The 23,423-nt window shown below is 43.3% G+C and overlaps 2 protein-coding genes and 1 non-coding gene across 3 annotated transcripts in view; all 3 read right to left on the bottom strand.

Annotated features, from left to right (window-relative positions):
• The window catches only part of LOC135396678 (protein unc-79 homolog), a 206,547-nt gene that overhangs the window by 89,281 nt on the left and 93,843 nt on the right, over positions 1-23,423 (bottom strand). The window contains exons 26-28 of the mRNA XM_064627777.1: positions 9,700-9,857; positions 6,360-6,541; positions 2,777-2,978 (exon numbers count right to left, since the gene is read on the bottom strand). Of these exons, the coding sequence (XP_064483847.1) occupies positions 2,777-2,978; positions 6,360-6,541; positions 9,700-9,857 (542 nt within the window). The remainder of the gene's footprint in view (positions 1-2,776; positions 2,979-6,359; positions 6,542-9,699; positions 9,858-23,423) is intronic.
• Trnaa-agc (transfer RNA alanine (anticodon AGC)) lies at positions 5,864-5,936 on the bottom strand. The gene has a single exon. It is a non-coding gene; the product is annotated as a tRNA-Ala (tRNA).
• Positions 13,357-14,436, bottom strand: LOC135398015 (uncharacterized). The gene is made up of 3 exons (XM_064629467.1): positions 14,364-14,436; positions 14,097-14,180; positions 13,357-13,997 (listed from the first exon to the last, which is right to left on the bottom strand). The coding sequence occupies exons 2-3, from the start codon at positions 14,097-14,099 to the stop codon at positions 13,413-13,415; spliced, it is 588 nt and encodes a 195-aa protein (XP_064485537.1). The 5' UTR covers positions 14,100-14,180; positions 14,364-14,436; the 3' UTR covers positions 13,357-13,412.

The following is a 23,423-nucleotide window of genomic DNA, read 5'->3' as shown; positions in this document are numbered from 1 at the left end:
CTGACACCAACCTTTGGGGCTCGGCGCGCCCGGGTCAAAAGAGCGAAGAGGCGCCAACCCAAAAATGCATCTTGCAATTTGTAAAATAAGTATCCGTCTACCATACTCATTATCACAGTACAAGGTGAGGCAAAGAAGCACAGAGGATGACACAACACATAGCCTGAATTTCGCGCAAAGCAATCAGATCAATGAAACGAAACAGTCGAAAAGGTACCAGCAGCTGCCAGTGTGGTGTAACGGTAGGATCTTCGAAACGCATATTCGTTGGGAGCGAGTTCAACTCCCGCTGCTCCATTTCATTGACCATATTCATTATATTGCACGCATTTCGGGTCAAACACTGAGGATTCAATACATTTTGTCCTTTTTGCACTCAGTTTTCAAAGGCATAATGCCTTCAGTTGTGCACGTGTTCACTGTTTACGTTCTCTCTGTTTTTTCTTTTGTTTTGTTTTTTCTGTTCTTCCTTCCTCTTATTTCTATACCAGTTCTGCATACATCATAGGATCCCGCCAGAGTGTGTGATTCTTCAGCTTTAGTTTTGTGTTCATTTTTCTTTTCCTTTTCTTTCCTTCTTTTTGTTTTCTTATTTTCATTGCCTCTTTTGACTTCCCCCTTTCACTTTTTTTTTTTAATAACAAGCCGACATCCATTTGGCTTACCTTTCCTTTTTTTGTCTTAATAAACATACCCCCCCCCCGCCAGAGAGCGCCCTTGCCCCTCCGGGAATATGAAAACTCTCCGCCTCTGCCCACCAATACGAAGAGCGAATACACTCAAATCCATGATAATTGACAGCGATATACACGAGCTATCCCATTGGAAAAAATTGCCAAACATCATGCTTTTTGGCGCACCGGACCATAACGCGCGATGACTTTTCGAGCGCAATCGCTCTCAGTCCGACGAAAGGAGGTTCCAAAGCCAGCCCACAGAGTCATAGTAGAAAAAGTAACAGTTCCTAAAATTTGGGAGAGGGAAAGCACTATCCCAGCGAAAGTCCGATGTGATAAGCCATGCCTGTGTTATCTCTTTCTGCGATGTCGGGGAGGGCTGGGTTTTCAACCTCCTTTCGTCGGACTGACAAAGATTGTGGTGAAAAATTCATCGTGCACTATTTGGGTTCGACTATTTTTTCCAATGGGATAGCTCCTGAATATCCCTGTCAATTATCATTAATTTGAGTAAATTAGACACGGTCTTCACATTGGTGGGGTAAAAAAGTGACCTTTACTTGGCAAATTTCCGACATGAGCTCGCAAAAATTTCCATAATTAAACTTACATTACATGACATTCACATCAGGAGGTGGCAAAAACCCAGTAAGACCAAATGCCGTTGACCGCATGACTCTTGGCAGTGTAGTTTTTTTCTTATAATTCAATGACACGTTTTCTGGGTCACCCTGTATATAGAGAGAGCCTGAAGTTTTAGGGTTTAACCCAGGGGTGTGCGAATCCAAATATTTTAAGTTGAATCGAATATCGAATCGAATGGGGGGAAAAATTCCGAATACCGAATCGAATATCGAATATTTGTGCAAAATTTTAAATATGTGACTTTCGCATTAAAAGTTTCCATTTTGTAGCTCATGGCTTTAGTGTAATTTTTCTGGCATTAACAGTCACAGACATGCAATTCTTCTGTTTAAAGCCCCTACTCTTTAATTTTATATGAGAGTGCTTCCTGCTTTTCAGGTGAGCCTACACCTACTGGAGTACTGAAGTGGTTAGCTTCATTTCAAAATTTTATGTCAGGCATTAGCATGTTATATGGGTGAGGCTGTAATTGTTTCAGACAACCACAGGCCATTTGTGAAACAAACGAATTGGCATCCTGCCTCAGCTTTGCCCATCAATACCCTTTAGTTTCTTTGCACTCGTCCTAGGAACTTGCACTTCTGAAATTTTAGATGTAAAGGACATCTTTAAGACACCCTTCTTGTTCATGGGCTGTAGTCATTATTCGAGGGTCCTAACTTTTTAAAGGCAACCTCACAGACATCAAATCAAAGTCCCTCGTCGGCACCGCTAAACTGCATGTGGGAGGGGCGCCGCCCCTTCCACAGACGATGTCTACCAAACTAACTTTGGATAACGTTATCTTAAACTAAACACCATCCAGCCTGTGTTGGTCCTGCAGAAAGGGCAATTTCGTAAAAGAGGCTTCACCTCATGCACGGAAGCATCAGGTGAAGCCCACTTTCGGGTTGTGTCGTTCATATTCGTGGAATAGTCGAATATTCGAAAAATCCAATATTGAATATTCGATTCGCGAATCGAATCGTTCGAGCGTTTGATATTCGATTCGATTCGATCATTCGAATATTCGCACACCCCTAGTTAACCCGATTCTTCCCCAAATTTGCACCCCGAATTGAAGGTTGCCTCTTTAGGGCGAAACCCATTTTTACCCAGCAAATTGCCCTCACTGAGACGCCTGTAGGAATGAATGCTAACTTGTTTGGTAGCAAACACAGTTACATCATCATTTGTACCGAACCAGTTCAGTTAGTTTGAGTAACTGAGCCCGATTTCTCCCCGAATTTAGCGTACTGGAAGTTTTTTCACTCAAATTTGCATGAATTTAGAGCACATGTTTATTTACCCAATTTTTACTTCCCGAATTTAAAGAAAAATGGTTCCCAAAAACTTCAGGCTCTCTCTCTCTATATAGCCGTATCATATCAGCTACAATGTAAAGTTACTGTGTGTTGCATGTCAATGTGTATTGTATGGATCAAAAACATTTGTATATTGTAAAGTGCTCCTACCTCGTGTGCAACTGATTTCCCCAGTGCGTTCTAGGTTGATCTGGGCTTCAATGAAAAGAGCATCAAATCGGTTGAGGAAGAAGTCCCATGTAAGAAATCTGCGTTCACTGAGGTGGTTGTAGAGCTGATGGAGCGTTTGAAGTATCATGGGTCGGTCCACAATGACTGTGTCAAATTGTGCCTCCAGGCACCAGACCAGCAGCTATCAAGTACAAGAACACGGCCTTCAGTGTGGATGTTCAGTGATAAATCTCCTCATAAATCTGTATTAAGATGCTCACTACACCCTACCCTAAGAAAGTAATCATTTTAAGTTTATACAGAGAGGGGTAAGGGCGGAATGCACAGGTGGACAATATAGATAACCTCTCTTCTGACTAACGGTATGTTACACCAGTTTACTTGGCTCATTCTACAAATGTCAACTTAATCTAAATACAGTAGTTACAGTCGCCGACCGATTTTTCGGACATGCTCGATTATGCGGACTCGTTCGCGGAACGGCCGCAGGTCCCATAGAGTTGATGTATAAGAACGTCCAATATTTCGGACGCCGTGCAGCTCAGTCGCTAGATATTTCGGACTCTGTTTGCCCAACCCGAGAATTTCTCTCTTGGGATGACGGAAAATATTTGTATCATCTGAAATTCGTAAAAAAGAAATCAACCAATTAAAATAATGAAGCAAAAAAATTGGCAGTGATGATTGTTGACTTTCCATACCTCTGAGTAGAAGAGGTCTGTCGTAGCGCCTTTGCATCTTCGTTTTTGGCCAACGGCCCAGCAAGTGCAGTCTGCCCGCGAGTCGCGCGACAGCGCTGTAAAGCGAGCTTCACCTAAAGCACGCATGCGTTAGGGGAAGCCGACTTGCGGAACTTGATTACGACGATGCCTCTGATAGTGTACATTGACGAAATGTCGCTTCGGGAAATAGAAGCTGATGTTATCAGGCAGAGCTGGAAGCGCGTTAGAAAAGCATCGGCAATTTTTTCCAGCCTACTAGGGCTTAGTACAGTTTATTTTGAAGCGAAATTCGTTTTTTCGGACTGCCCGATTATTCAGACTTTTGCGTGATCCCCGCCGAGTCCAAAAAATCGGACGGCGACTGTAGTAACTACCAGCTTGGCCCAGAAAATGTCTTGTACTACTCAATGATTCTATTGCATGACAGCTGTTTTTTCTCTTTAAGATCACTGCTGAAGCAATGCAGATGATCCTCGAAAATGTGCATTGTACAAGTGCACAAATATTCAAGATATGACACTGCTGGAGTATAAAAAGCTGCAGAGCTGCGTTCTCTAATGGGAAAACTAACTTCGACAGCACCACAGTTCTGGGGTACGTTAACACTGACTGGCATGATGACACCTGCACCAAAACTAGGGATGAAGATGCCATTAACATTGTTGCTTTCACTGGTGACCAGCATGAATCCAATAACAGTAAGGAACCTGGTGTTGTGGTTCTAGAGAGTGCATGAAGTCCACTGAGAACGGCTCCAGTATTTTTTTAGCAAACAAATAATGTTTCTCGTGTTAACGGCATCAGTAAGCATTTACAAGAGCTGAATCTTACACAACTGACGATGGAAAGCTTCCCTGTGTTTCGAAATGAACACAGTCTTCGTTGACAACTGATGGCTCATCTGCTCTCTAGTTTAATTCATCCAGATCTCCCACTATCGATATATTTTCACTTGAAATGGCTAGTGCTGGATAAAAGAGGGTAGACTGTGCTAGGTTTTCCTTCCTTTTTACAATTCAGGTTTTCGTAACATGATGACAGAAAACAAGTTATAGGAGCACTCTGTACCATGAACGATAGGGCCATCAGATAATAGAAAAAGACTACTATTTCAGATTTATTGATTCCACGATCAAGAATGCCAATCTTTGAAATTCAACTGCTAAAAAATTGCTCGACACGGTCAACCCTCGATTTATGAATGGCTAACGTTCACATACAAATTATTCATAAATCGAGGGATTCATAAACCGAATATGTAATGAGAAAGGGGATGTGTCTTGTCTCAGAAGACACTGTTCATAACGCGAGGGAATTCGTAAATAGAGGGTTCATAAATAGATGGTTGACTGTTACTATGTACAGAGCTACTACATATCTGAAGCATCCAAGTTACAAGCTTTCATAAGAACGTACATGTTTTTATAGGCTTACTGTTCACTTTACGGTCCCTTTAACATAAAGTACAACGGAATAGGTGATACACTGAAGTGCACAAGAACACTGTAAATTTAGTCTTGATCAATGTCTCACCATGTGATCGTGAAAGCTGAAAAACAATAAAGACAAGAAGCATGCAAAAAGAACACTGTGATTACATTCTGATTGGCATCGTTAGAAGTGCTATGTTACAAAGCACTGCTAGGTTCATTCACAATCATCGCCCGGAAAATATTAAATACCGTATTTACTCGCATATTGGACGCACACGCGTACTGAATGCACCCCAACTTGTGCGCCAAAATGCTAGTGCTTTTTTGTTCCCCACACATTCAATGCACCCCAACTTTAGTAGCACAGCCAGACCGTCTTGCACAGTGCCAGCCAGCCAGCCAGCCAGAGAGAGAGAGTGTATGGTGCTCGTGCGGCCGCCGCTACTATCGCGCAGTAAATGAGGAGCGCCTAGCGCCCGAGTGACGAACGACGAATGCGATGGACATCGAGGAGAATTTCATTCACACTTGATTGAATGGAAGAAGATTTGATGTGGGAGAATTGCGACGATGAAGGACAATTGCAACGTGTGGGAGAATCGCCACAGATATCTCGAAATAAAGCGCGACGAGGTAGAATCGAGACGTTTCGATTCTGGGAAGATTACTGCGGACATCTCTGAATAAATAGCAACAATGAAGCAGAACCGCGCCATTCGATTGAGGGAGATCGCCGCGGACATCTTGGAATAAAACGGGAGTTAAGTGTACCTTAAGTGTTGGGTTTCCATTTTCGCTCGCTTATTGAATGCACCTGCTCAATGGTGCGATGTTTTGGGCAAAAAATGTGCATCTTATATGTAAGTAAACACAGTAATTTGCGATGAAAGAAGAAAGTCACTGAAAAGGTTAGCCAGCTGTAGGACTTGAACCCACATCTTCTGGATTGCTGGTCCAGAGCTCTACCAGTTGAGCTAAGCTAACACACCTCCTCAGCGACTTCCAAGGGTGCGTCATCTGAAGGGACGAACCATCCACTCTCTCTCACTCATCCTCCTTTCACTATTACATTTTTGCTCACTCACACACGCATTCATACGACGGGATCGACGCAAGCGGCAACTGTTGAACAAGTGCGAACTGATGTTCTGAGGCTGGAACAACATAGAAAGGACAAATACATACAAAGCCTCAAATTGCCTAAGTAATGTAATTGTCCTTTCTATGTTGTTCCAGCTTCAGAACATTAGTCCTCTCTTGTTCAACGGTAATTTCCACTTGCGTGGGCACAGGATCTACTGAAAATCCAGCAGTGGCACAAGCCTAATTGCTCAATGAAGTGTGAACAACTTAGTTTTTGATTGTAGACATGTATGCTGTCGACAAAACGCTACCAGACTCACGTACCTTGAGTGAGACAGTCCTGATGGTCTCAAGGGAGAGCAGTGCCCTCTCAGCGACGGAGACATTGATGTCATCGAGACAGTGGACTAGGTAGCAGAAGGCATTCGCCAGAGATGACTGCAGCAGGGGGCTATTCTTCACAGTATTAGGCTCCAGGAAATGTGCAATCATCGTTACCTTCTCCACTGCATCAATAGATCAACAAATTTCACATGGCAAAGCAATTCAATTCAGAGATATTTTGTTATTTTAAAGCATTGATTCTTTTCTTCATTTCAGTGGTATAAGGGATAAAATGCAATCCTTATCTATTAATCATCATGATTTTGTGATCTCACAAGTTATTTCCTTGTGCCTATGCAACAAAAAGGCAGTTGAGTCTAAAATGTCAGCAAGCAACAGTGACAGGCTGCAGTATCTTTTGCTGACAGAAAAGCGTGTTCGCAGCCTTCTTCATGTGTTATGGTTAAGGGCCTTCGTTTTCCGCGATTCCGTGACTCCGCGAAATCTTGCGGAATTTGGAATTAATCGTGGAATCCTTCGTTTGGCACAGAGTTTCACAGAATCCTTTATTTTTAAGGGTGTGTGGATATTAGTGTTCTCAAATTCGAATCGAATATCAATCACTCGCAATATCCGATTCGTGAATTGAAATACCCAATATTCAGGTTTCCGGATAATTTGACTATTCGCCGAATACGAACGACACCTCCCGAAAGTGGGCTTCACCTGACGTTTCCCTGCATGCGGTGAAGCCGCCCCTACAAAATTGAAGCCTGCTTTACGAAATTGTTTATGCTGCAGGGCAAAACAGACAGATTGTAGTTTAGCTTAGGATTACATTAGCCCAAGTTTATTGTGCATACTTCACCTGAGGAAGGGGCGGCGTCCCTCCCGTATGCAGTTTAGCGGTAGCAGTGGCGGATTTTGATTTGATATCTGGGAGGTTGCCTTCAAGAAGATAAGACTTTCAAATAATGGCTACAGTCCAAGAACAAAAAGGGGTGTACTAAAAATGTAACTTCTCCAGGGCATGTATTGTGAACTCCTTCCTATAAAGTTCCTATGAACTCTGTAGATGCTGAAAGATTTTTCAGCAGGTACAAAATGATTTCGTGCAACAGACCGTATCAGATGAGAACACAAGATATCATGTATGTAATGCTGAGCCACAACAGTGCTTTCAATCTGTAATTTTATAACATTTTCTGTTCCCACATGATCCAAGAAAATAAAGTATCTTCCATTTCATGCAGCTGTTGACTGCTCGCCGCGGAAAATCACGGAATTCAAAAGTCAGTGCCACGGAATTTTGAATTTGCCGCAGCAGAAAACAGAGGGCCTTAGTTATGGTGCTTCAGTGCATGCTGTGCCAGTTCTCAAAAACAGATAGTATCAGCTAATGAACAGTCAGATTTCCGTCTGGCATGGTGTCATGAGTTGGAGCCTGGGGAACACATTCAAATGCACGTGCTGAGTAGAGGTGAAGACGCAAATTCATTGACAATTGAGCGCTAACGTGACGTTGTCGCTTGATGCCTTAGCAGCGTTAGTATCAACATTGTCTTCAACACTGACAACACACAAAAAAAGTAAAATCGACGGCAGTGATAAGGATGTCATTGATGCACCCCTGTCCACAGTGGCAATCCTTGCTGCGATGACTACACTGATAACTGCATACAACGATGGTGCTACAACCACATTCGCTGAAATTTGCCGTGATATGTTGTTGCGCGTTTCCGCTGCGAAGCAGACATGTATAGGCACTAGGGGTGTGCGAATCCGAATATTGTAAGTCAAATCGAATATCGAATCGAATGGGGGAAAAAATTCCGAATACCGAATCGAATATTCGTGCAAAATTTACAATACGTCACTTTCGCACTAAAAGTTTCCATTTCGTAGCCCATGCTTTTAGTGTAATTTTTCTAGCATTAACTCTCACAAGACAGACATGCAATTCTTCTGTTTAAAGCCCCTACTCTTTAATGTTACATGAGAGTGCTTCCTGCTTTTCGGGTGAGCCTACACTTACTGGCGTGGTTACCTTCATTTCAAAATTTTATGCCAGGCTGTAGCATATTATACGGATGAGGCTGTAATTGTTTCCGACAACCACAGGCCATTGGTGAAACAAACGAATTGGCATCCTGCCTCAGCTTTGCCATGAACACCTTTTAGTTTCTTTGCACTAGCCTTGCACTACTGAAATTTCAGATGCAAAAGACATGTTTAAGACACCCTTCTTGTTTGTGGGCTGTAGTCATTATGCAAAAGACCTTGCCTTTTTAAAGGCAACCTCACAGGCATCAAATCAAAGTCCCTCGTCGGCACCGCTAAACTGCATGTGGGAGAGGCGCCGCCCCTTCCACAGACAATGTCTACAAAACTAACTTTGGATAACGTTATCTTAAACTAAACACCGTCCCACCTCTGTTGGTTCTGCAGCAAGGGCAATTTTCTAAAGCAGGCTTCACCTCGTGCACTGAAGCATCAGGTGAAGCCCACTTTTGGGTTGTGTCATTCATATTCGCAGTATTGTCGAATATTCGAAAAATCCAATATTGAATATTCGGTTCGCGAATCGAATAGTTCGAGCGTTTGATATTCGATTCGAATTCGAGAATTCGAATATTCGCACACCCCTAATAGGCACTTTTAAAGGTCCCTTTGAATGTTCTGAGTGAAGACTTTTGAAATAAAGTGGATTTATGTCATTCACTAAAAATTCCGACTGCTAGATAATTCGGACTGATTTCGTGGCTCCTAGAAGTCCAAAAAATCAGTTGGCGACTGTGACATTTTTGTGATGCAAGGATCCTCTCTTCATCTACCATCAAGGCTATGTTACATTCATAATCATATTTGTCAAATGTAGTTCGTGTCAATATGTACATTGCTTTTGCGTTGTTTTTCTTAGTATAGCATTACTCACACCATCTACAGGTTTTCCCGGCAATTTTAATCCAAGTGCCAGCTAAATTAATCCATGCCCCATAAAGTTTGCATGGCACGTGGATTAATTTAGCTGGCACTTGGATTAAAATCGCCGGGAAAACCTGTAGTTGCTCATGGGCACAAAAAAATGAAATTCAGTAGAATTGAATTTTTTCTTTTAAATCACAGAATACATATATGGTGAGAATGAAATTTAGCCAGTCAATAGCAGCCGAGGAAGGTCTAGTGAAAAACCAAACGGAAGGCTCCTAACTGGACGACTGAAGGAGAAATTACTTTATTCTGAATGGTCACACACACAGCAAATTGCTGGTTGAACTGCCCCAACTATGAGATATGTGCCGAGGTGATGGTCTCAACAATGCCACATAACTTTACACACCTGCTGCGAAGTGTTCCTTCCAGTTTTCACTGTGGAAGTCTCCCTCAATGACTTTCCAGAACATGTCCATACCACTTGGTAAAGTGACACAATGCAACAGCAAGGGAACGCAGAGTCTTGCAATTTGAGAAAACTCGGCTTGGAGGAGTTTCCAGAGGCTGCACGTAATTACAAAACAATGTTATTTATATTTATATACACATACGAATGTGTAGCAGGAGAGAAGTTTTAGGATAAACAGATCTACAATACAAGATATATCATCTAACATGTCAAAGAACCCTGCAGAAAAAAAAAATTGTCTGAAAACTATAGTTATCTTTAGCATCTTCCCTTTACCTTACTGCCATGACCACCAACAGGAGGTCAACGGTATTGAACACTGTGGCGATATCGCAAACCTCAATATCTGTTTATGAAAAGAGACAAAAGTCACATGTGGCCTCCTCTCTCTAAATGGTTTAAGCATTGGTTTACCAGCAGAGAGCATCGGTTGTGTCGCTGGGCTCCGAACGAACAGGAGCATTTAACTCTGTACTTAGTGCACGCTCAATACGTAAGTTGTTTATGTCTGTTCTTGGTTAACTTGTAAGTTGTGTTCTCTGGGGTATGCGGCACAAATTGTGGGAACTGCCACCCTCAATCCCACGTGGTTCCAGCCCGACCTGTCTGACCAACAGCCACAGCCACAGCGAAAACAAGCATCATACAAGTTAACTGAGATTCCAAGAACAGGCGAAATGTTTAATGTATCAACAACTTACATATTGAACCAGCACTAAGCACAGAGCTAAACGCCCCCTTCGTTCCTAGGCCAGCAACACAACCAACACTCTCCGCCAATCAACTAATGCTTAAACCCCTTTGCCGAGGGAGAGGAGGCTACATGTGACCTTTATCTCTTCTTCGTAAAGATATTGAGGTTTGCAATATCACCACAACACAGAGAAGATAACCCAGTTGAAAATTCTGATTGGGTCCAATTAAATTCCCAATGGGAATGAATGGGAATCAATAGGTCCCCAATGTGTGCAATTGGACATCCAGTTGGTCCCAATTGTATCCAATAGGTATCCAGTTTGTCCAATTAACATTCCAAACGGAATCAATTAGCTCTCATTTTTTCCAATTGCAACCACAATGGAAACCAGTTGGTTCCCAATGTGTCGAATCAGATCCAATCGTGATCAGCAGATATCCTGTTTGTCCAATTAGAATTCCAAATGGAATCAATGAGCTCTCATTTTTTTCAATTGGAACTACAATGGAAACCAGTTGGTTCCCAATGTGTAGAATCAGATCCAATTGTGATCAGCAGGTACGTGTCCTATTCGTCCAATTGGAATGACAATAGGTATTGAGTTACTGTGTTGATCAACAGGTTCTCATTTTTTCTGTTCTCAATGGGTATCAACACATTCTCAGTGTGCAATTGCATATCGGTGCCCAATTGTGACCTGACGTTTGTCTCTGCTTCTCCAATTAGAACCACAATAGGATTTAGAGCACATCCGATTGGACATCCAAATGGGTTCAGTGGTTGAGTTTGCAATATGTTCCACGCTTGTCAAATTACAGCCATAATGGGTTCTAATGCACAATAGTAGGTATTAATGAAATTATGGGTTCTAGTGGAGTATGCTTGCTCCCATGCCCATATTCAGATTGGCAGATATTTCTGTTGCACATTATATGCGTACATTCATGTGTTGTCTACACTAGCCTTGCCCATTTTCTACTTTGTGCATGTGCAAATTACCTTTGTAATTTTCTTTTGTAGAAAAATTTCCTTGTGCTTTTCCAATCACACAGGTGATGATATAAAGTAGGACACAGAAACTGTATGTCACAGAAAAAACTGCCTCAAGAAATTATTTACTCAAGAAAGAAATTAAAACTGGGAGAATGACATGCTAATGTGACAAGTTCCACTGAAGATAATAATAGGGTACAGTGCATGTCAAAACATTTTGTTGAACTCGAGAATTCGAGTGGGTAGCAGCTTGAACTCTGTTGCTAATGCAATCACTGCTGTAATGTCTCAGTGAAGCACAGTTGGGGAAGTGTCAAGCGTAGTCCTTTTAATACAGCAATGTCTTTGGTACTGTAGAAATGTATGTCCTGCCTGCCCTGGAAATGACACAGGGACTGAAGATATTGGCTGTTGGTACAATAACAGGCAAGATTTCTTCGCTGATAACCTCAACCATGAATGGTTCCTGTAATGAACAGTACTTTGATGGTCTGCATCTGAGAGGTGTAACAGCAGCAAAGCCAAGGTGGTTGTCATAGATTAAGTGCTGTATCACACCATAAGAGCCGTCAGAGAGTTTTATAACGGAGCTATCAGTCCTCTTGTTACAGGCGTATGCAGAGGTCGTGTACACAGTTTTGGAAATTAGCATTCTTTTGTATTCGGCTGCATTAGCTGTGAAGCTGTTTTCCTGCAGATGGCTGGTTGCTGTGAATGCAGATGGCCTCCCAAAAAATTTTACTCCTTCCGTGGGCACTGCAGCTGTCTTCTTTGTTGGTTGATTATCTAACTCGGAACAGTAATTCACTGTTCTCTCATTTTCTGAAAAACGTGCCAACTTTTCTGTGAGAGCCTGAATTGCCAAGGTGCGACACACTTGATGCGGGATGCCATTTGCAGCCTTAATGCAGGCTTTGATCTGCCCATTTCCACACTCAAATGGGTACGATGAATGTGCCCACAATGGCCCCCGCTGTCTCACACTTTTAGCTATGTGTAGCAATTGGTGAACATTGAACGTCATAGCTGTTTCTCCATACAAGCCCTGTGTGTGAAAGACAAATTTGGCGAGCAGGTGCTCTGCAGCGTCAATATTTCTTTGAAGAATGGACAGCTGCATCAGCGTATGTAGAGATTCCACAAGCAGTGCCCAATGCTTCAGGTAGGGTGTGCCAAGTACTCCCTCCAAAACTGGGATACTGTAATGCATGATCCAATTCTGGAGTTCACTTGCCTTCCAGAATCTCCTTTCTTTCAGGGACCTAGGAAGGCGTCCAACTTCCTGGGGTGGAGCTATGCTCAAGAGCTTCATGTCCCATTCCGGAAAGTACCTCCCTATATAATAAGGAGTGCTTGCCCCTTCAAGCCAGTATTCCAAGAACTGTCTACCTACTCCAAGGAGCATGCAATGCATGAAGTCTGGCACAAAGCTCCGTACGATATTGAAGTGCGCCAGACTTATAAGAGGTGAGATTGCTTTTACTCCTCTTATGACAGTCCCACCTTCACAAATGCTCTGCATATCCATTATCATTTGTTCTTCTGTTCTCTCTGGACTTTCTTCTTCTTCTACTGGGTACCTCATTGATCCCCCAACAAACTTCCCTCTGTGGAGGCACCAATTGCAACCAAAATATCCATTGAACTGACATATTCCCTGCATCGGTGCACGCGCCACGGAATCCACTGCACAACAAATGCAAAATGCCTTAAAGTTTTTGCACTGTCCTTGATAGTTCAGTTCAAAGCCATTAATTGAGAGGTCATTTATCATATCGATGAAGGCCCCTTGGAAAATATCCATTTTTGGTTTCTCACGGCCAAACCAAAGGGCTGCAAGCAGCCGTCTACCCATTCGTTTTTCAGCAGAAAGCTCATTGACCGTAAGCTGTATTGGCCAAACTGCAGTTGCTGATGACTTAAAAACAGGTGCACCATCAATGTTGAGGGTAAAGCTGACTCATTGTCCTGCTTCAGCGGTCGCTGCAACAAATTCTTTGTACATAGTCCCATCTTGAATGTCATTTACCCTCTCACTTGATGGATCACTGAGTGTCAAGTCTGTGAAATCGCCATCCTCTAGAACTCGTTGAAGTTGATGACGAAGGTCAAAAGTCACAAAGAAAGGTGCTTCAGCGACACTTGACAGTTTACATGTTTCCTTACACAGTGAGCACTCAAACGATGAAGTGTTGTCAGGAAGTTCACCCATATAGTGGTAGCAGGAAGTGCAGTAAAAATGAAATTTGACACCTCCACCAGCCTTACTGCGGATCATTTCACTGATGTGATAACGAGACTCTGGTAGTATGGGGTTCCGAAATAGCCTGTTGATCAGTTTAATAAGATTTGATAAGGCAGTGAACGTGAGGCTGTTTCTGCAGGCATAGTTGAGTACCATCAGCAGGACATCACCACGGGACACAACAACACGCTCAGTGATCACATCACCAAAAAGTTCCGCCAGTGGGTTGTTTTCGGTGGTAGTTCTTGGTGAGTTGGTAGGCAATTCTTCCTGCCTTTGCATGTTCTCATGTTGGTCATCCTGAAAGTTTAAGGGTTCATTTACATTCAGGCTTCTTCACCTATTTCATGCACTGTGAATCAAAGGAAATGAAATAGGAAGGTTATTTTCCTTACTTACCATGCCCAAGTCTGTGGAGCCATGACTGTCAGTGTATATTTCAGAAGGGTGAGAGCCATTTTGTTCAGGGTCATCTTCGTGGTCCTTAAAAGAAGGTTTAAACTGTTGAGGTGTAGCAATGAATTGTGAAAGGGGCACTGAATTCAAGACAGTTATCACCACTTCATGATGATGCATGCAAATGAAAAATGAAGTGGACTTTCGCAGTCTTCTTGAACAGTATACAGAAACATAACCAACAAGGGAAGCAATGTATCAAATTATTACAGAGTTCAGATGGAACAGCAGGTCAATCTCCTCACTGCATGCTGTTGCAGGTGGTAAACTGTCATCGTCAGAGTCTTCAGTGTACCTCTGCGATGGGCTGTCAGCAGCTTCTTCAGTATCCAGCTGTTCACGAGTGCACAAAAGGACCAGCAGTTAGTCTCAAATTTCAGGCAACTTAATCAGCATGTATATCATTAGTCGGCTGTATTATAAATTCTGAAGCATGTCAGCAAATACCACACCAGTAAATTCTGGAAATCCTCGTTGGTCGAGGAATCAACGAAGCTGCTTAGATTGTCTTCTGCATGAAGGCATGTCTCCTGTAAAGATAAAATGGATACATACACTCCAAGTAAGTGAAATAAGTGTTTCACCGCATCTAAATTGTTGAAAATTACTAACTTACATGCTCCGCAATCCTTGCTGCCTCCTGCCGCAGGTGCTTGTATTTCATAGATTTGGGAACGGAGCTTTGCGAGTTTGGAAAGAGGTACTTTTTGTAATGGCCTCGTTTCCTCAGTGCCTTGGGACATGCCGGCTGGGAGGAAGAACTACTGGCAACTCCTTCCATTTCTTCTACTTCTTTTAGCGTGTTTTAAACAAACACCGCACGCCTCCACATCAAGCTGAAGCTGGGAGGCAGTTATACGCACGTCGCGATAGTATGATCCAGCAGATCCACCATTGTATGATCCACAATCCACACAACTTTATGCTTTATGATCAAAAGACGTGCATACAGACTGCCTCTTCCGCCGAATTCAGCGGATTCATTTCGTTTGTCCGCGTAGGAAACCGCAACGATTGTTCTTTGTTGAAGTAGAAGACAGTGTAATAAGACTATACGACTGAACACACGCATATATACCTATATAAATTACAATAACATTATAAATTTGTGAACGCAAAACTGTAGTACAGCAAATCACATAGTAGATCGAATCTGAAATCCTCTTGAAGCGGGATATTCACATCGCCATCGATATCTCATCATGTGATTCACCATCCACCATATCTCCATCGTCTTTGTTTGTGTCTGTAGTGGTCGTCATGGTAGTGTAGCACGTTTCTGGTTTTAAATTTTGCACCCCATTCTCGTTTATTTTTCATTGTCACATTGTTACAAGTATGGCGGGCACAGCAGGTGAAATTACCCATGCGTATGTTCGCTATGAAAAAGACCTCGCTAAGGCAATTGTACCGATCACTGACATCAAATCATTTAAGCCAAGTGACACTAAAGATTTTTGCAACCGATCGATGTATATGGTGAGGTGGGACGATGGAGAAGAGATCGACAGTGACGCAGATACCTTCTACAAAGCCAGGATTCTCCTTTTAGGATGCAAGTATGTTGGTATTGAGATGTATGCTTGGGAATGAATTGTGTGTGCATCTGCATTACATGTCACTTCGAGTTTGCAAATGGAATGATGCAGAGTGATTGTTATACTACTACAGTCTCTGAAGAGGACGTTCAAACGAAGGTCAGGAACGGAAGACTACGCATAGCGAAAGTTCTTGAAACTGACTCTTCTGAGAATGACGAACGAGAAAGAAATGGAATTCCGAGAAAGATATGTAGCGATGCTTACATTTGCATTAGAGTATTAATTACATTGCCACTCTTTGCTTCAGGGAAAAACAAAGAAAAGAAACGCACAGATTAGTGGAAACCTCATTGAGATGCTGCAAAAAAAGAAACAAAAACTTGACTTGGAGCATGCTAGATGGAGGGAAGAGTACAGCACACAAGGAACTAGGAGCACCTACACAAAGGATGAGAGGGAGACAGTGTAGCGGCATCGCCATTACCATTCCCGCGCACCAATAACCTAGGCGCGCGGGTAATAAAAACCTTTGCCTCGGCCAGTCGAACTAGAGAACTACGCTGTCGTGCGAAGATCTCCTACGCATTACACCATCCTGGTAAAGAACCGAGAGGAGACTGTCGCCCTGCAGCGATTGAAGCCCGCCTTCCTCGACGTTCCTGCGACGTCCCCCAGCGCCGTTAACTCCGACACAGGGCCGACGCCAATTCTTCCTGCCACTTCGTCCGCACTTCACTCTCCACCCTCGACTTCATCGCCTCCCCCCCGCCGCCGACACGTCACCTGGGCCCCACAGCTATGTATCGCTCGACATCTTCCGACGCCTCACTAGGGGGGGAGCCCTGTAGCGGCATCGCCATTACCATTCCCACGCACCAATAACCTAGGCGCGCGGGTAATAAAAACCTTTGCCTCGGCCAGCTCGGGCTCTAGTTCGACTGGCCTGGCTCTCACGGCAACCTGTGTCTAGTCTACCTCTTTCTCTGACATCAGAAATTGAAGAACTGAAGTCTGAAGTTAAGCAGCTGAAGAAAAAATTAGCTGAGAAAGAGGAAGAACTTGAAGAGTGCCGCAGACTAAACAGGGAGTTCCAGGCGACTCTGCTGTTCAAGCTGAATGATTCAGGTAACTAGAAGAAAAACAGTGACAACAGTTCTTGCACTGATGTAATGTTCCTTTCTTTCAGTGCAACTATCACAGAAGAGTGCCTATGAAGAGCCGCCTCGGAGCCCCACCCAGCTGCCAGCACTGAGGTCTGTCCAGGAGGTCCCACAGGACCGCTTAAACAGTCCATTGGGAGCCTCGCATACTCGTGAGACTCCCAGCTGTATCCCTGACATGTCAGAAGACCCCGAAAACGAAGAAAATAATGTAAATATTTGCTTGCGGCAATCCATAATGCATGCAGAAATCAGCAACGTTCCAGTTGTTTTGAGGATGTCAGGAAATTATTGAAGTAAAACTTGATCACATATTTACTCTCATTTAATATAATATGTTGTGCAGGTGGACCTTGGATCTGGTGTACGTATTCGATGTGATACATGGCAGACAATCCAGGCACATACGAAGGACACACAGTTTGTGCGAGACCTTCTGTTAGCTCTGTGGGGTCCTGCAAAACTGAAAGGCAGATCCATTGAAGGTATGCTAGTGTACTATACTGATTTTTTCTTTATGCCAATGTGGTGCTCATTTCTACATAATATACGCTGTACGAGTCATTAAATTTACTCTTCATGTGGTTGCCTTCAAGTTAGATAGGTGCCATTGGAGGCTGCTACAACATAAAATGACGACTGTGTTTTTAGGGCAGTATGCACATACACCCCATCAGCAGCTTAATAGCTACTGCAACTTTTTCATTTTCCAGTGAAGCACTTTCCCAGGGACCCCACAAAGCCATGGAAGGAACCCTTAACACCACAGAAAGTCAGGGTTGTCAGAGGTATGAACATTTCCTACACACCTGTTTCAGTATTGTTTCAGTATATCTGAGAGTATTTACTATGTTTTAAATTGATAATGAGCAGCAGTGCCAAGGACCGAAATGGACTGACAACAGAATGGAACTCTATTCTTGTATTATATCATTATTTTCACTTGCTATTTAGTAAACACTTCCCCTTTCAGATTGCTATAAAGAAAGATTAACAAAGAACGGAATGCCCCCACACCTCCTTCCAGCTGCACTCAAAGGGCTGAACCGTTTTACCAGCAGTAAGATTGCAGACTTGGAAAAAGCTGATAAGAGGCAAGAAAGCAGATTTTTTCTTTGCTGGGACTGGTTAAACGGCTTTTATATTTGCAGGAAAGCGCTAACGGATCCAGCACTGGACTAGCTTCTGTGGTGTGCAAAATACAGTGTCCAGGCTAAGTGTATTCAGGACCTAAAAAGACACTCCTTAGAGGGGTACTAGCAAACTCCTAAGGCAATGTCTTAATTATCTTTCGACACTTAACTTTTTAATTATAAAAGCTACGAGACTGTCCCAGTGTGAACATCTGGTACCTTCAGTCTCCCGAAACAGTTGCTGTTTCCAGAACAAAATCTTTTCGATAGGTCGCCTGCAAAAAACTTGTGAAAGAAAACTTTTTTTAAATTATTATTTTGCTCATTGCGCAGTTCCACCTCAAGCATTAACGATCAGCGTTAACTTGCGGAACTATCGGATGGATTTTTTTTCTGAGAACTGTAACTGTATAGGGGACTGAATGGACCAGATGATCTTATTGGGACAACCTTGTAGGTTTTACAATAAAGGAGTTAATTGTTGAAAGTTAGTTAAGACATTGCCTGAGGAGTTTGCTCTATAGTTTTGCAATTGATTGTCTCCTTAGAAAAAGTGATATCTATTTTTTTTTAAATTCTGTATAGGCTTCGACGAGACGCACTGCAGTGCAATATATGTAACGTGCAATATGTTTCAAATAAACAACTATTTTCCAGTTTCTGGTGGTTTCTGCTGTGCTGTTTGCTGATAACTTGGACATATTTCCAATTGGAAGCCCAATAGACGATTTCAGAAAATGCCGCATGACGCCGCGTAGTGGCGTGGTGTGCGCAGCCTCGCAGCGCATCATGGGAGATGCACTCCGGGCGAACGAGCGGCTGTTTTGGTTTTCGCTTCGCCTTGGCAGTGTGTTTTCTTCGCTCGGTCTGAGCTTTCTTTGATTTGCTTCATCTACCGGACGTACTGGACAAAAACAGCTGATCGAAGGTAGGTGAATGGTGCTCTTTCCTCTATCGTGATGGTACGTGTGTGACTAGCGGAAATTTTGTCTCCGACTGTTAGCTAAAGGGAAGTCGACAGAGGAAGCTAAGCCTGACGACGAGGCGTCAAGTAGCGTGGCAACTTGTCCATGTACTCCTTTCTTCCTGAAGTGTTGAAGTGTGCGCCGCAGATCCTTTGTTTGGGTTTAGGCTCCCATGACTCCGGTAGCACAGTGTTCTGGATAAGGGCTTGTATCCAGAGCTTGCGCAGGGGATCCTTCTTGGGAAAGTAGTGCCACGACAGTTTTTTGTTGTACGCAGTACGATGATTGCAGCTGGGTACAACGCACGGGCTCGTCCCTCGCGAAGGGATCGATGTCATCTCTGAGGAGAACGAAAAATTACCTTTTTAAAAAACTATTAAAGTGGCCACAACACGCGCCGAGGAATACTTCTTCGTACAACAACAGACAAAAAAGGGAATAAGAAAACAGAAAGACATCGTGATAGGTGGTCTTCGAAGTACTGAATACGTCACTCGTTCGCCTTTCGAACCGAATCAGGACAACCACAAACAAGTCAAACTATCCTAAGCCAATCTCCCGTTTGTCAACTTCATGCCGACATTACAAGCCACGGATTCCAAATGCAAAGAGCGAGGCATACAACCCACAAATTATTTGTGGCGAGCTTCCGCGCGAAGCCCACTCGTCGTCAGGCTTAGCTTCCTCTGTCGACTCCCCTTTAGCTAACAGTCGGAGACAAAATTTCCGCTAGTCACACATGTACCATCACGATAAAGGAAAGAGCACCATTCACCTACCTTCGATCAGCTGTTTTCGTCCAGTACGTCCGGTAGATGAAGCAAATCAAAGAAAGCTCAAACCGAGCGAAGAAAACACACTGCCAAGGCGAAGCGAAAACCAAAACAGCCGCTCGTTCGCCTGGAGTGCATCTCCCATGATGCGCTGCGAGGCTGCGCACACCACGCCACTACGCGGCGTCATGCGGCATTTTCTGAAATCGTCTATTGGAAATAGGCCAATGCTTCCCAATTTGACTTCTTAGTCCAATATGGACAAGTCCAATTGGAAGTCACCCAATTGGAATTCATAGCCAATTTGGTCAAGTCCAATTAGAAATGATCCAATTGGGAGTCCAAAATGCAGATTGGTATATCCAGTTGGAACAAACTGGTAATTCTCCAATTGAACCCAATTGGAATTTTCAACTGGGAACTCTTTCCACATAATGCAAGCAGTTTTTTTATCAGCTTTGAATTCAAGAAATTTAATTTTCTGATATAAAAGCATTAAGACACACAAACACATAGAGACATTTTCTGAAATTTCTCTAGAATCAGGAAGCGCGTTGTGGATTCAACCCCTTCCATAACAAAGTATGCTCCCCAGTGATAATATGTTAACAGCTGGAGTGCAGAGTACTAAAACCACTACTTGGAATCACAATTACTAACTCACTCAGTTTCTACCACTGTGTAAGATAAAAATGGCAAGGTGAAGAAGCTATTAAGACATTATATTAAGCATGTACATTACACGTTAGTTCCTCAGCTTCTGCGGACCAAAACTGAACTCACTAAATCCTGTCATTCTATGCATATCTGGAACCCGATTATTCGGCACCTTCTGTCTTCTTCTTTGCGTTGTCTTTCTTTGTTGTCAGCTTATGCCAGATGTGGCCATACATGCAACTGTGTGTAAAGGCAGCTACTGATAAAAATTACCATAGAAACTTCGAATCCTGCAATCAAAAACTATTTCAAAAATCAATTCTGTTGACAGTAAAGGCACACATCTTTTTGTGTTTTCTATAGCTACTTTAAAACGTGCATACACTTCCATTTTGAGTGCATACACTTTCAAGTTTAATTATGTAAATATCTGCGAACTGAACTCTGAAATTTGCCAAGTAAAGGCCACTTTTTTACCCCAGCAATATGAATTCACTCAAATTTATGATAATTGCCAGTGATATTCACGAGCTATCCCATCGAAAAAAATAGCCGAATATCATGCTTTTTGGAGGCACCGGACCATAACGCGCGATGACTTTTTGAGCGCAATCGCTCTCAGTGCGACGAAAGGATGTTCCGAAGCCAGCCCACAGAGTGATACAGTAGAATCTCGTTAATTCGAAATCGCTTAATTCGAACCTCCGGATAATTCGAACTCTCGTCCGAGTCCCGTCCAAAGCACATGTATTTCAATGGGAAGACACTCCCGGTAATTCAAACAGACGAGCGTATACACCGCATAATTCGAACCAACAGCGCTCGCCCGTCAGACAGGAACGGGTCACAGCGCCTCATATCTCCCAGATTATTGACCTTCCGTACGCTTCCCGTCCTCTTTCCGCATTTTGCGCTGTTCAAGGACGCTCTCTCCTTTTCACGACAGCAAGGAGTTTACACGAACGCTTGCATTGTCCCTTTGCCCCTCTCCTCTTTCTCTCTCTTCCTCTTGAGGCCGTCAAAGGTGGAGGAGGTGTGTGCGCGTACCGTCACTCATTTTTACGACTTCGCGACTGTCAATATCGTTCTACAACCTGTTCACTGACATCGTTTATTTCCCTAACTTGCGCGATGTCAGCAGAGACGACGGCGTGGAGACTGGGCTCTTAACTGACGCGGACATCATCGATGCCACGTGCGCCGGCTTAGCGACGGAGGTTCAGGCTAGAGTCACTCTAGTTCAGGCTACTCAAGCCACGAACCGGTCTCGCGATTCAGTGCCTGTACCAAGTGCATCTGATGTAGCATCGGCGCTGGATATGACAGTGCGCTATATTTTTCTTCCGAGAAAAATGCGGATGCCACTCTTGAACTTGTGTCCGAATCAAAAGCGATGCTAACAGTCCCGCTAAAAGAAACAGTTGCAAGAGCGAAATACTGACTGCTTTCAACCTTAAGTCGCTCCATAATTTCTGTAAGTGAGATCTTGTGAACATATAAGTCCTGTATTTCCTTCAAAGTCGTAACGCGCGGCCGTGACGCTCTGGGAGTTTTCTCCGCCGTAACTTCGGTTCGGCATCGGGAACGTAATGACGGTAGCGGCGAAGTTCGGCAGCAGTAACGATTTGAATTACGCCAATATAAATGCGTCTTGAAATGACACCGGTACCACGAACTTAAAATACGACTCGAAGTGCGTCGCGACACATCTGCATGCGCTCCCTGCACCCAAGCCCCCTCCCAGGAGAGCGTCTCCCGTTAGTTCGAACTCCGGTTTATTCGAACAAATACCGCGGCCCCCTCGAGTTCGAATTAACGAGAGTCCACTGTAGTAGAAAAAGTAACAGTTCCTAAAATTGGGAGAGGGAAAGCATTACCTCAGCGAAAGTCGGACGTGATAAGCCGTGCCTGTTTTATCTCTTTCTGCGATGTCGGGGAGGGCTGGGTTTTCAACCTCCTTTCGTCTGACTGACAAAGATTGCGCTGAAAAATTCATTGTGCGCTATTCTGTGCGACCTCCGTAGAGCATGATGTTCGGCTATTTTTTCCGATGGGATAGCTCCTGAATATCCCTGTCAATTATCATTCATTGGACCAAATTAGACACGCTCTTCACATTGGTGGGGTAAAAAAAGTGACCTTTAAAAGGCAAATTTCCGACTTCAGTTCACAAAAATTTACGTAATTAAAGTTACGTTACACGACATTCACATGAGGAGGTGGCAAAAACCCAGTAAGAAAAAATGCCATTCGCCGCATGACCCTAGGTGGTGTAGTTTTTTTATTATAATTCAATGACACGTTTTCTGGGACACCCTGTATAGTATACAAGGTGTTTCACCTAGTGTGATAAAAAATAGTAGTATAAAAAACCTACTTGTCTGAACATCACGGGGTCAACACTACTTATCTCAGAATTTTCTGAATTTAACTCCAAGCAAGGGGGACTGGCATTCCACATGGAATAACGTTCCCACACAGAGACCAAGCATTAGCTTGTGGTCTCTGAGACTCAAATTCCACCTCTTCCATAGCGATTGAAACACAAACAACCCTGAACATCATCTGGTCAGTGTGTCACGAGGGGCACTGAGGAAAGCTTCTTCCCATATCTTACAGCATAGTTTCTACTGATAGGAGCAACAAGGCTTGTGACCTGACTGAGAACCTAAGTTTTGATAAAACTGGCGTATTTGCATGATTCTAATCTGCACCTTTTTCACTCAAAAATATGTGCTCAAAATCACATGCACATTACAATCTTGTCCAAAAACAGCAGTTCAGAGAACAAGATTAAGAGCTTTGTGAAAGGTGGCTAGCCGCATCGCCGTAGACACCACTTACTTGCAACCACTAGGTCACAAGTTTCAGAAGCTTCATGCAAGTGGATTAAAAACAACTAAAAACCCCCAGTGCAGGGTAGGACAAGGACAGAGGATAAAAAGGACAAGGACCGGATACTAACTTTTATCCTCTGTCCTCGTCCTACCCAGCACTGGGGGTTTTCAATTGTTTTTAATCCAATATGAACCAACCAGCAC

This window comes from Ornithodoros turicata, chromosome 6 (assembly GCF_037126465.1).
Source record: "Ornithodoros turicata isolate Travis chromosome 6, ASM3712646v1, whole genome shotgun sequence".
NCBI classification, from domain to species: domain Eukaryota; kingdom Metazoa; phylum Arthropoda; class Arachnida; order Ixodida; family Argasidae; genus Ornithodoros; species Ornithodoros turicata.
This window is presented reverse-complemented; position numbering and strand designations above follow the sequence as displayed.